Source organism: Brassica oleracea, chromosome C1, assembly GCF_000695525.1.
Source record: "Brassica oleracea var. oleracea cultivar TO1000 chromosome C1, BOL, whole genome shotgun sequence".
Taxonomy (NCBI): Eukaryota; Viridiplantae; Streptophyta; class Magnoliopsida; order Brassicales; family Brassicaceae; genus Brassica; species Brassica oleracea.
The window spans coordinates 37136840-37150475 of NC_027748.1; the positions used below are offsets into that span (position 1 = coordinate 37136840).

The following is a 13636-nucleotide window of genomic DNA, read 5'->3' on the forward strand; positions in this document are numbered from 1 at the left end:
TCCTGTATCAAAGCCGTGTAAGTGGAGGAATCTTATTTTGCCAGCCCATTTGAAGAACTGGGCCTTGACGTTGAGATCCACGTCTGTGTCGAGGATTGAGCGGACTAGTGGATGGTCTAGTTTGAGTTTGAGTATTCTTGTGATCAATCTCTAGTCTAACATACAGACGCAGTGAAGGATTGTTTGTTGATAGTTTCCAGTTCTTGTGAGGGTTCTCTGATTCCTCGGGGTTTGGGGCGCTAAACATCTGAACGATGATAAGAGAGTGTAATGAAGCTAAATTAGTCTCCTTTCTCCTCAACAATTAGTCTTGAAAAGGCGTGAGAGTGAAGTTGTGTGTAGATTTATTTACCTGTTTGTTTACCTTCGATTCGTGAAAATGAATCGAGCAGATACGTACACGGTACACTGTTTGATCCAAAAATGGTGTTTATGATTTTAGTGTTTGTTGAATCAATACAATAAAGAATCTAAGAATAAGAATTAGATTCTTTAGGCTTAGGAGAAATCTTTAGATGAAATCAAATGAGAAAAAAAATATAAAAGAGATTTCATTGATTAAATGTCCATTACCAAGATGATTACAAAGATAAAGTAAACCTTAGAATACCAAATCTCTATGAAAATAAATCTAAGAAGAGGAGAAGATCCTTTCTCATAAGGAGGTAGCTCCTTATTTATAGAAAGATGAAGTCTAGGGCTTCCAAGCAATATGGGCCTACTTCAATATCTAATGGGTCTTGAAGAGGATGTAAATCTATTCCCCAACAGTAAGTCCCCCAAGTTCGTAGAGGGAGATGAAGTCGATCTCTGTGAATTTTACGAATAGGGTTTATTAGACAATGAACTAGACACATTCATGCCTATAATGGTTTAGGCGAGTTTACTTCGAACTTGTGCCTAGTAAAAGGCGAGTTTGCTTTAAACTCGTGCTTAGTGAAAGACGAGTTTAGTTGACTCATGCTAAGACAGAGGAGAATTTACTGAGAACTCGTGCATGGTAGAAGGAGAGTTTCTGTAAACTCATGTCTAGTCAAAGATGAGTTTTTGTAAACTCGTGTCTAACAATAAGCGAGTCGACCGCAAACTCGTGCCTAATAAAAAGCAAGTTAAATTTAAACTTGTGCCTAAAGTACACCTTAACCGAACTATTGCCGACCCGAAGTCTCGTGTTGAGATCGTGTTTGCCAAGCAGGTTGTTGAAACTTTAAGCCTGCAAGAGCTTCCGTTGATGGAGCTCGTTGGTGGTGATCTCGTCATGACAAAGAACATAGCTCAACTCTGCTTTCAGCCGCCGTTGATGGAGCTCGGAGTTGACAAAATCTGATTTTTCTGAGCAGAGTTGAAGGCGGTAACAAGCTGCCATTGTTAAAGTTCGCTGGGAACGTTGGAGGGTTTCCTCCTGGTAGCAATAGCTTCTACATATCGTCGAAGATATTTCTCTTCCATAGCTGTTGGTGCTAGGACCTTAGTGTGGTGGATATGCTCAAGTCTGACGGCTCAAAAGCAGCGGTGAAAAGGCTTTCAGGTGACTATGAGGGTCACATGTCTGTTTCGCAACTTTGAAACGGATGATCATGAGTCGAGCATAAAGAGATACCAAACTTGTCGTGGTCTAGTGCACGTTCTTATGTTTTCTTCTATTTCTTACAGAGCTTGAATCAGAGCTTGAAGCTAGAAGCAAGCTTCTAGTGGTGGAGATGTCTGTCAAAAACGTGGACAGTGCTCGTGCCAAGCAAGTGAACCTTCTCAAGCTTCTTGCTCGTGCCAAGCAAGTGATGACCGTCCCGAGTACTGGGCGTAGTCTTCGAGACCTTGTGATGAGCACAAGGTGGTTATGGTGACGAGGTATGGAGCTCGAGATTGACAGAGAGAGGCAGAGCTGGTCACTTCCATTAATGGATCTTGAACTCAACACTCATCTCCTTCTCGGAAGCCTATTCACTTTCGCAAAGCGAGTCGTGGCGAGGAGAAGCTTGTGACGAGATATAGTGTTGAGCTTTCCAGAGATCAAGTCCACAGCGCTGTTGAGATTAAGCTCGTTGGGAGAGTTTGCTCTAAACGCCACCAGGATCAAATCTCCGACCTCCGTCTCTGCAGCGAGCAAAGCGGTGGCTCCAATCTGGAGACTGAAGACACTTTGACACGCATGAACGCTCTCTACCGGAACCCTCGCAAAACCTAGCTTGTCTTCGGTAGAGGTTTCCGCGCCGGCATGAACCGTCCAACAAGGAGTGGCCGAGATCGAATCTTCTGATGACGAGCTGCTAGGAAAGTGACTTACGAGATTGCCGGTGTTGTCGAGATCAAGTCTTCACCTTGGTCGCAATCCATCAGGAAACAACGATAATCGTTGTTCTTGTCCAATCTGGCCTGTTGTAGGCGACAACGGAATGGAGCTCAACGGATGTGAGGAAGCAGTGACGGCGAGATAGGTGTCGTCCATGTCTGATTCCATCTTCAAGAGTCGTAGCCGATCCTAACTCCTAAAGTTAGAAATAATAATTTTTTTTTATTATTTCCGTTCATTTTCAAAGATTAAGCACATGTATATTATTATGCCATGATTATGAATCGAGATTTAATAATGAGATGAGATTGTGAAACTTATCTTCAAAGATGATTTCAATACTCGGTTCTTGATGAGAGTCCCATCCCCCTTGTGATGAAGTTAGATCTAGGATTTTCCCAAGGTTGATATACTTTAAGATAGTTTTCCTAGCCCCCTCCTTCTAGCGCCAACTGTTTGATCCAAAAATGGTGTTTATGATTATAGTGTTTGTTGAATCAATACAATAAATAATCTAAGAATAAGAATTAGATTCTTGAGGCTTAGGAGAAATCTTTAGATGAAATCAAATGGGAAAAAGAATATAAAAGAGATTTCATTGATTAAAGGTCCATCACCAAGATGATTACAAAGGTAAAGTAAACCTTAGAATACAAAATATCTATGAAAATAAGTCTAAGAAGAGGAGAAGATCCTTTTTCATAAGGAGGTAGCTCCTTATTTATAGAAAGATGAAGCCTAGGGCTTCCAAACAATATGGGCCTAGTTCAATGTCCAATGGGCATTGAAGAGGAAGTAAATCCATCCCCCAACATACACCATCTTTGTAAACGAGTTTCACTCTTCCGGGGGCGAGAACATCGATATTCGGAGTGGCCGTCTGTGGTTTTATTAATCAGACAGCCACAAGGGTCGGAGAGAGAGAGAGAGAGAGAGAGTTGAAGAAGACGCACGTGAGCAGCACGTGTTTTCTTTAAGAATGAGAGGATGGATAACAACAACAAGGCGGTAAAGTCTTACACGCCTACTTGTCATTGGTTAGTATCTTAGCAAAGACCCGACACAATTACAGAAATTGCCACCGGCCGGAAGAAAAACGTTTGATCTTTGATTCTGGAATTTCGTTTTTGGGAATTAAGTAATTTAAATCGATGATAGTTGACTTGAGAAATACAAGGATGATTCTGAATTTTCTTAGAATAAATTTCTGGCATTTTCTGAGGTCCTTTTTTGTGGGGCTTTGAGTGTTCGGATGTGTTATTTGCCACACATCTCTAGAAACGTTGCAGAGAGATGGGTTTCATCATAGGGGCCACACTTTCTTCGCCCGTCTCCTCCTCTCCATTCTTCTCAATTCCTTCCATCATCTTCTTCTTATTCTCCATCGCATCACACTTCGTGCTTCTTTGCTCTAGCAATGTCGCTAATTGCAAGCGTCGCCGACCAACTTCTGCTTCTCTACGCCGCCAAGATGCAGACGACGACTCTGCTTCCTTTAACAGAAGAGATTTTGTTCTCGTGGGCATCTCTGTGCTTCCGTTTCGATCGCCAGCTATGTCGGATGAAAGTGAGTTATCAGTTCTGTTCTCTAACTTCTAGCCTTTCCTCTGCTACAAAGATCTTTTGCTTATGGTCTTATGTTCAGGTTTGTCTTTCCTTACTGTCATCACTTGTTTCATTCATTTCAGGAGTCAATGAGACAAACGCATCAAAGCTTAATCAAGAACCTGAGGTTTGTTTTAAATTTCTTAGACCTTCCCAAATTGAATCCATAGATCTCCTTTGCACCTTCCGAGTAAAGTTCTTGATTGAGAGACTTTACTAAGTCAGTATATGCCTTATGTGGTTAGGTTGCAGTAAGTGTAGGAGCATCCCCAAATCTATTTCTTGAATGGTCTTGGAATTTTCAGCGCTGGTGTTCTCGCTGCACTCGCTCGGAAAGATACTAAAACTGCTCAAGCAACCATCGAATCTGTAAGCTTTCTCTGCTACTTCCTTACACTCTTTTTGCTTAACAATTGTGCCAGAATGTTCTAGTCTTTGATTTACTCATAAGAGTGTTCTATCAGAAGTAACCAATTGTTCATTCCCTATAGAGAATTTACTTGGATTTTATAACCTTCTTACTTAATCCACGGATAACCATGACATTACAGGTAAATTACCAGTTGGGAGACAGAGAAAGAGCACTGGTCACCAAGGAGAAAGACTTTGAAGCAAGACTGCAACTTCAGCAGGAAGAGTGGAACAAGGAACGAGAAAAGGCCCAAGAGGAACAACTCTCATTGATCAACCAGTTGAATTCTGCAAAAGAAGTAGTGACAGGGCTTGGCCGGGAGCTAAGCAGCGAGAAGAAACTATGTGAGGAGCTTAGAGCTCAAATAGAAAGTCTCCAAAGTAGTCTGTCAAAGGCTGGTGAAGACGGAAACTCACTTGAAACAGCGCTCAGAGACAAGCTTAAATTGATTGAGGGTTTACAGGATCGGATCAGCTTGCTTAGTTTGGAGCTGAAAGATAAAAAAGGAGAAGCTCAACGGATAGGCACATCACTGGCTGAAAAAGAAGCAGAACTGAAGAAACTCAACTCTGCTTACGCTCAAACTAGAGGAGATCTTGGTGACGAAATTTAGAAATCAAGCAGGTTAAGGAAGAAGTCACAAGAACTCATAATGAATTAGACTCCAAGGACTCTACCATTAAGGAGTTAAACACCAGAATAACCACTTTAGAGGCTGAGAAAAAGAGTTATGTCCAAAAGCTTGATGATGTTACAAAAGAGTACACTGCTTTGCAGTTAATTTCTGAGTTTCAATCAGCTGCTGATGCGGAGGTCATTAGCAGGAAAGAGGAGGAGATTCAGCAGATAAAGTAAAAGCTGGATCATGTGCTAAAGGATGTAAATGAGAGTAAAGACAAAGTCGCTGAACTTACTAAGAAGTACGAAGACTCTAAGAGGATGCTGGATATAGAACTCACTAATGTACAGAACTTGATACATGAACTTGAAGGAGCAAAGGAAACACTCCAGACGTCAAGAGATAGTGTCTCTGGCCTGGAGAAGCTGCTTGATGAGTCGAGAGCTTTGTGTTCAAAGTTTGAATCAGAGGTTTCTGTAATTCGAGAAGAGTTTGATGAAGCTAAGGAAAGATATGAAGAGAAGCTTGCCGAAGAAAGAGGAAACAGTGAGGTTTTGGCTAGAGAACTTGCAGTGGAGAAAGATCTTTTAAAGAAACCTAGAGACGAGCTTGAGAGACTGACTCATGAACTTGAAGAGTCTTCTGTCAAGAACCAAAACCTCCAGAAAGAGCTAGTGGAGATTTACAACACTAATAAGAAACTGGAAGAGGAGAGAAAGACAGTATTGGCATTGGAGAAAGAAGTGAAAGCTATGGAGAAGCAGATGTTGGTGGACAGGGAGGCGAGGAAATCTCTTGAGACAGACCTTGAAGAAGCAGTTAGGTCCTTAGATGAGATAACACATCGACATTGACAAAGGAGCTTGAGAGTGTGAATACTCATGTTTCCAGTTTGGAGGACAAGAAAGAAGTGCTTCAAAGAACACTGGAAGAGGCAAATAAAGCATCAAAAGAAGCCAAGGAAAGCATGGAAGGCGCATATAGCTTCTTGATGAGTCTGAGAAAAGAGAGGGAAGTGCTAGAAAAGAAAGTGAAGAAGCTGGAGGAGGACTTGGGATCTGCAAAGGGAGAGATACTGCGCATGAGGAGCCAACCGAATAGTGTAAAAGCTGTGAATAGTACAGAAGATGAAGAAAAGAGTGATGATAAGGTTACTGCAAAGAAAGTTGTCAGGAGGAGAAAGAGCAGTACTAGTTCTTGAGGAGACAAAGGTTATAATCACCAGATCTTGCTCAAGCTATTATATAAATCTGTGTAAATTTTGACTAGAGGCAAATGGCTCCAATGTTTCATCATTGAGATCATTTCATCAATGATGATAGGTAATATAGAGTGAGAAGATCAGTTCTTTGTATCAGGATATTCACAGTCTTTCTTTTTTTTTGCTCCACATCAACTTTTCATTAACCAAGTAGTTTTACAATGAGATTAGACCACATTGAAATTCCTCCACAAATACAACAATGCATCTTAACAACACCCAGGAACACTAACTAGGTGATCTCTCACTCGGATCCAGGGCAACCTAGAGTACATTGTTGTAATTTCAACCACAGTGGGGTGAGAAAGCTCCACGACTCGAAGAAAACCACCCCTTAGACCACTACATTCTACCACTAAAAAAAAGGATACAGCTCTGGTCCTAAAACATCGAAAAAACCTAAGCTCAGAATTCCTTTAAAAAACCAGCAGCCGGTACCAAAGATAGGTGTGATATGCTCCACCAGCTGCATCAACACCCGAGGGGTGCTTATTCCCAACACGGCTTATTCAATATCCAGGAGCTGACCTCTTGAAAGGTGAGTTGAGGCGTTGGCTCCTCCTGTGACCCAGGATGAACTCCGTAAGATGAAGTAGAAGCAACACTACCGAATCTATCTTTCATATGGTACTGCGAATGTGTTACTTTTAAACTTGGCATCACCAAGTCTCAACAATCCTTTCGTTGACCACGTGCAAGGCTGTTAATTCTCTCAACGCACTGCCTCCGAGAACCAGAGGAAACAGCTTCACCTTTGGGTCACCACGACACTGGAATCAAAGCACCGCTTATCCATAGTAAACCGCCTAGCTTTCCACTTCTGACAGGACCATAGACTATCCATTACATCCGTGAAAGGCTCAACAACACGCGACTCAAGAGCCAGTCCGGCGAACACACGTTCACTTTAATGACTCCGGCGCGCCTCCGAAGACAGATCTCCAAAGTTTACTTGGCGGAAGAAAGTGAGAGAGCCATCCTTGCACCGGAACAGCGACACGCCCACCACCTGCGCCCTACTTCCTCCAGATCTGAGATACAATATCGCCCTCAAACTCTATCTTTCAGATATACGAGAAGAAGGACGAACGGAACACTGCGCCTCGGCCTCATCGATGAGAGCCAACAAGCCAAAGGTGAAAACGGCCGCCAAACTTCACCACCGAAACCCTAAACGCCGCCCCAACCCAGAGCCTTCTCTTCGCTCGACTCGCCGTGGTTCTGTAGAGGATGGATTCGACCATCCCTTAAGGCCTGGAGAACGGACGGCCCGGCCCAAATAAGTCGTAACAACGGTTCGACGCGGCGGCTCGGGGCGCCGGTTACTCGGCGCGGCGCTAGGGAACTTTCGGTCAGTTGCATTTCGACTAAATGAGTCTGGCTAAACGGCTTCGCGAAGCAACGTGGGCTTTTCGGTCTATCGAGTTAAAAGTCCAGGAAGACGACGCAATCTAGGTCACAGGAAAACACCATGTCGACTATAAAAGAGAGGAGGGGATGCAACGTAGAACGGATCCGAAAATACTCATACATACTGGGCGGCTAGATTAGGGTTTTACCTTCGTTATCTCGTCGTACTGTATCTTTCCGGTAGCTTTTCCTTTACGCATTCCCTTTCTTTGTAACCGACGAAACGCTTTTCCGACCATCAATAAGACGTCTTTGCTAAACCCACATTTAAAACTGAACGTTCTCTCGTTCAGTAGCATTTCCCGTTCAAACAGTTGGCGCCCACCGTGGGCAAGTTAGCAAAGTAACGTTGACAAGATGGCGACGAGCAACGATGGCTCTTCCTCTGGAGAAGAGCGTAAAGCTCCCGAAACGACGCCTGTGTCTTTTCCTGCAACACTGGCGCCGTTACCACCCTCCTTCATAGAGACCATCATGGCGCGCCTTGCACAACAGGACGCAGCCCAGAAGGCGGTGACCGACCAAATCGCGGCGCTCGCAAAAATCTTAGCTCCTCTCGCTGCGAACGTGGAAGCCTCAACGGTGCAGTACCGAAGACATCTGTTTAGCACAGAGAGAGCAACCGGCACGACGCCGGCGCACGCTGAAGACCAAGATGTCAACGACGACGATACGGCTCAAACCCCTGGGGGCCTCGACACGCAGACCATAAACGAGCTCGCCGCGTTAAAACCGTCAGTGCTCGATATAAACTCTAAGATCCACAACGTGACTACGTCCGCTGCTCAGATCGAGCGTGTCCTCGCAGAATCTCTCTGGACGACATTTACAGAAAAAATAACGGGGGTCCGACTCCGAAAGATGGACAAGCTCCGTCTTCCGACCTTCGACGGCGTTTCTGACCCTTCTGGCCATGTCACGTCCTTCAACATCGCAATGCGGCGCGCGAATCTCTCTGACGAAGAAAAAGACGCCGGCTTTGGTCAGCTTTTCGTCGAAACCCTAGAAGGAATCGTTCTCAACTGGTTCACTGGCCTTCAAGAAAACTCCGTCAACAGTTTTCACGACCTCTCGATGGCTTTCCTCAAGAACTATATCATGTTTGCTCGTCAGGAAGCCGCCGCTACAGATCTCTGGAATCTCAATCACGCCAATGGGCAAAGCCTCCGAGATTTCATGGAGAAACTTAAATCCGTTGTCTCAAAAGTTGACGTACCGGACCACATAGCTGTGGAATCATTGATGAACACCCTCCATATCAAATCGCCATTTCGAGCCGACCTTTATCGGCACCCGACGAAATCCGTGTCGGACGCTATCGCTCGATCCAACAACTTCATCCGTACGGAGGAAGACACCAGGGCAAAGGCGGCGAAAGAGGCGGCAGAAAAACAAACGCCCGCCCGGACGAACGACACCCGTCAGGAGCCGCGTCAACATTCTACGGGCAGCAAAACCAACCAGAAGAGGGGTTACATGAACGTAGTGGAAGAAGAGGAGCCCTCAGGTTCCGCGGTTGTCGTGCGAGAGAAGGGATGGAATCATTGGGACCGAGACACCGCGCAACAGAAATCCAGTTCTCCCGAACCAATGAGCTCAAATGCTGTGGAACCAAGCAAGTTGTGTACGTATCACGAGGTCAAGTCACACGACACGAAGGATCGCAAAGTCCTTTACGGACATTTCCTCAAGTCGATCGAAAGTGGCAAAATCGAGATACAACCTCCTCCGCAGAAGCCGAAGAACAATAAGAGCTGGAGCAAAAACAAAGAGAAGAAAACTCAGAAGTCTCAAGCCAGGGCTCCTCAGAGAGAAGAGCGAGCTAGCCCCGAGAGAGCCCCAATGAACAACCTCAATCTCTAGGGAGAGTCAACTGATGAAAACCACCTAAAAACCGGCGGCGAGTAGAAGTAATTCTCTCTCGACATGACGACTCCTCTGATGACGAAATTCCGTCGATAGCACAAGATTTGCATGCAAATTTGGGGAGGAAAACAGACTCCAAGGATCTACGCGCCTTGCTAAAGCGGAAGGCCGCGAAGGTATCAATAAGCGAAACGGATCTCAGGAAGACCCTCAATGAGTCCAAAGCGAGAAAGACTGCCCACACCGTAGTTGTTCCAAGCCTCTAACCTCAACCTACAGACTTACGCCAGCAGATCAATTCCAAAGCTGAAGACCTACGCGAGAAGCTTAGTCAGTCCAAAAAACATGATTTACGACCGTGCCTCGAAGCGAAGTGACAGGCGCAACTGAAGTTGATGAAGGCTACGGGCACCCTGCACCTCAACGTGATAATGGGTGGCTTACTTCCTGGCGGGGACTCGGTAAGAGCAGTAAAAGATTTCAGACGACAAGCCGTCACCGCTCAGAAGTGGCCTACACAAGTCGAAGCTGACCATCAGATCTCCTTCTCAGCAGCCGATACTCGCGGCATCAGCATGCCGCATAATGATCCACTCCTCATTGATATTGGAATTGGCGAATTCCAGGTCACGAAAGTTCTCGTCGACACTGGCAGCTCAGTCGATCTTATCTTTCGAGATACGCTTGACAAGATGGGGATCGACCTACGCGACATGAAGCCCTCTTCACACACTCTCACGGGGTTCAACGGTTCCTCAGAACAGATGATCGGGACAATACGTCTTCCGGTTTACGCAGGGGACGTAACCCGGACCGTTAAGTTCTCTGTTATCCGGGCTAAGGCGCCTTACAACGCTATCCTCGGCACCCCTTGGTTACACTCCATGAAGACCATTCCCTCTACTTATCATTAGTGTGTAAAGTTTCTCGGGAAAGACGAAATAACACAAACGATCCATGGAGACCAACGAGCTGCGAGGGAGCTGCTTATAGCCGCAGTCAAATTACAACAGTCGGTTTCTCTCGTCAACTCAGTCGCCAAATCAATTCATAAGATCTATCCCCAGAAGGAAGAATTCCGGGACGTCCGCATTGATGAAGCCGATCTGACGAAAGTCATACGCGTTGGAGCCTTCCTTTCCGACGAGATGCAATCACAGGTCATCTCCTTCCTCAAAGCAAACGCTTCGACTTTTGCATGGACAACTTCGGATATGAAGTGGATAGACCCCGCCGTAGCGTCCCACGAGTTGAACATCAACCCTACGTTCAAACCTATTCGGCAGAAAAGACGGAAGCTCGGACCTGAGCGGTCTAAAGCTGTGAATGAAGTAGTCGACAGACTGCTCGAGGCAGGCTTCATTGCCGAGGTTCGGTATCCAGAATGGTTGGTGAATCCTGTGGTAGTAAAGAAGAAAATCGGGAAGTGGCGCATCTGTGTCGACTTCACTGATCTAAACAAAGCTTGTCCCAAAGACAGCTTCCCACTTCTTCACATCGATCGTTTGGTAGAGTCGACAGCCGGTAACGAACTGTTAACCTTCATGGATGCCTTCTCAGGGTACAATCAAATCCTAATGCATCCGGACGACCGCGAGAAGACAGCCTCAATAATGTACATGGGGACTTATTGCTATAAAGTCATGCCCCTCGGCTTGAAGAAACGCATAACCTACCAACGTTTGGTTAACCGAATGTTCGCAAATAAACTCGGCGACACTATGGAGGTTTACATCGACAACATGCTGGTCAAGTCACTCCACGCCGAAAACCACCTCGACCATTTGAGGGACTGCTTCAGAACGTGGAACGAGTTTAGGATGAAACTCAACCCGGCGAAGTGCACCTTCGGAGTCACCTCAAGCGAATTCCTGGGCTACATTGTTACCCAACGAGGCATCGTAGCGAACCCCAAGCAAATAACAGCAATCCTCCACCTCCCGAGCCCAAGGAACAGCCGAGAAGTCCAACGCTTGACAGGGAGAATAGCGGCCCTCAACAGATTCATCTCGCGATCAACTGATAAGTGCCTCCCTTTCTATGAACTCTTACGCGGAAATAAAAGATTCATCTGGGACGAAAAATGCGAAGAAGCGTTCAATCAATTGAAGCACTATCGCACGTAGATGGTTCGTCTACAAACAAAGGTTCGGGGGCAGGTGTCCAACTGCAGTCTCCCACGGGCGAGCTATTTCGACAATCGTTCAGCTTTGGCTTCGTAGCATCAAACAACGAAGCCGAATAGCACGTAGATGGTTCGTCTACAAACAAAGGTTCGGGGGCAGGTGTCCAACTGCAGTCTCCCACGGGCGAGCTATTTCGACAATCGTTCAGCTTTGGCTTCGTAGCATCAAACAACGAAGCCGAATACGAGTCTCTCATTGCGGGGCTCCGTCTCGCTAAAGCAGTCAAAGCTAACCGAATCAGCGCATATTACGACTCCCAACTCGTGGTAAGCCAATATCTTGGCGATTGCGATGTCAGGAATGATAGGATGGATGCTTACTTAAAGCTCGTCAAGGATCTCACACGGGATTTCGAGTTCTTCGAAATCACGAAGTGATACAAGCCTAAGCTGACAAAGGCTATATAATTCCCAAGCAAGAGAGTAGGAGTCGATCTAGCACAAGGGTGATCATGTAAAGCGGGTTGTGGCCTCGTTAAAAACCTTCCTCCGGAAAACTCATTTGGGACAAAACCAAGAGCAAGGAAAAGACCACACACAAAGGGCTTGGCCTAATTGCTAGATCCGTCCAAGAGTCTTGCTAGGCAAATTGATCTTCTATGGTAATGATCATCAGGTTGTTATGGCCTTGTTCCGGAATGAATGGCCATATATCTTCACTTGATGCTTGATTCCTCTCAGCCGGTTCACTCTTTAGCTCATCTTTCTTCCAGCTTGAATCCTCTACCTGTCCAAGATCAGAAGCAAGTATCATGCTCTCATTAAATTTATGTTGAAGTACTTTAGCTCTTTGTCTAGTGATAGCTCCCTTGAATACGGTGGGTACTGGCACTAGTGGCACGTCTTGAACTGTCTCTGGTTTGGTTATGTTGCTGATCATGTCCTGAATATCAGGTTCAGTTAAGTCTGGTTCAAGCTCTGGTTGAATGTCCTCATCATTCCCTCCCTCTTCAAAAGGTTTTGACCTCAAAACTGGTTCATCTGGTAAGTCAAGACGGTAGGCATTGTTGTCGATCCTCTCAATAACTTGGAATGGACCGTCTCCTCTTGGCTTTAGCTTGGAACTCCTCTGGTTAGGAAACCTTTTTTGCCTCATATGCAACCAAACCCACTCCCCTGGTTCAAATACAACATCTTTGCGGCCCTTATTGGCATGTTTAGTGTACTGCTCAGTCCTCTTCTCTAGATTCTCTTTCACCTTCTGGTGGAGTTCCTTGACATAAGCAGCTTTAGCCTCTCTGGTTAAACTGATGGTTTCAGCTGGAGGTAAAGGTTTAAGATCTAAAGGGATCTTTGGATTAAAGCCATAAGCAGCTTCAAAAGGTGACATCTTAGTAGTTGAGTGCTGAGCCCGGTTGTATGCAAATTCTATGAAGGGAATATAGTCCACCCAGTTCTTCATATTCTTTCCAATGGTTGATCTAAGCAGCGTGGAGGGTGTCCTATTGACAACTTCCGTCTGGCCATCTGTTTGGGGATGACAAATAGTGGAGAATAGCAGCTTTGTTCCCAACTTCTTCCATAATGTCCTCCAAAATTGGCTGAGGAACTTGGTGTCTCGGTCAGATACAATGGTCCTTGGTACCCCATGTAAGCGCACAATTTCTTTAAAGAACAAATCAGCTGTCTTGGATGCATCATTCACCTTGGCACAAGGTATGAAGTGTGCCATCTTGGAGAATCTGTCCACTACAACAAAGATTGAATCCTTGTGCTGGATCTTTGGTAAACCTAGTACAAAATCCATGGAGATGTCCACCCAAGGAGCTGTAGGAATGGGCAGTGGCATGTAAAGATCATGGGTTTCACTCTAGACTTAGCTTTCTTGCAAGTTACACATCTGACACAATGAGATTCTACTGCCTTCTTAAGATGTGGCCAATAGAAGTGTTCCCTGACCACGGCGAGTGTCTTATCTACTCCAAAGTGTCCCATAAACCCTCCTCCATGAGCTTCTCTAGTGATTAAGTCTCTTAAAGAACACTGAG

The 13636-nt window shown here is 45.4% G+C and overlaps 2 protein-coding genes and 1 pseudogene across 2 annotated transcripts; all 3 read left to right on the forward strand.

The window, feature by feature from the left end:
- The first annotated feature begins 3541 nt into the window (after positions 1–3541).
- Positions 3542–6260, forward strand: LOC106297084 (annotated as a pseudogene).
- Positions 6261–7954: 1694 nt separating this feature from the next.
- Positions 7955–9460, forward strand: LOC106339043. The gene has a single exon (XM_013777874.1). The coding sequence runs from the start codon at positions 7955–7957 to the stop codon at positions 9458–9460; it is 1506 nt and encodes a 501-aa protein (XP_013633328.1).
- A 434-nt stretch (positions 9461–9894) lies between these two features.
- Positions 9895–12026, forward strand: LOC106339049. Its single transcript, XM_013777880.1, has 3 exons — positions 9895–10266; positions 10378–11585; positions 11798–12026. Exons 1-3 carry the CDS (start codon positions 9895–9897, stop codon positions 12024–12026), a joined length of 1809 nt encoding a protein of 602 aa, XP_013633334.1.
- Positions 12027–13636: the final 1610 nt, after the last annotated feature.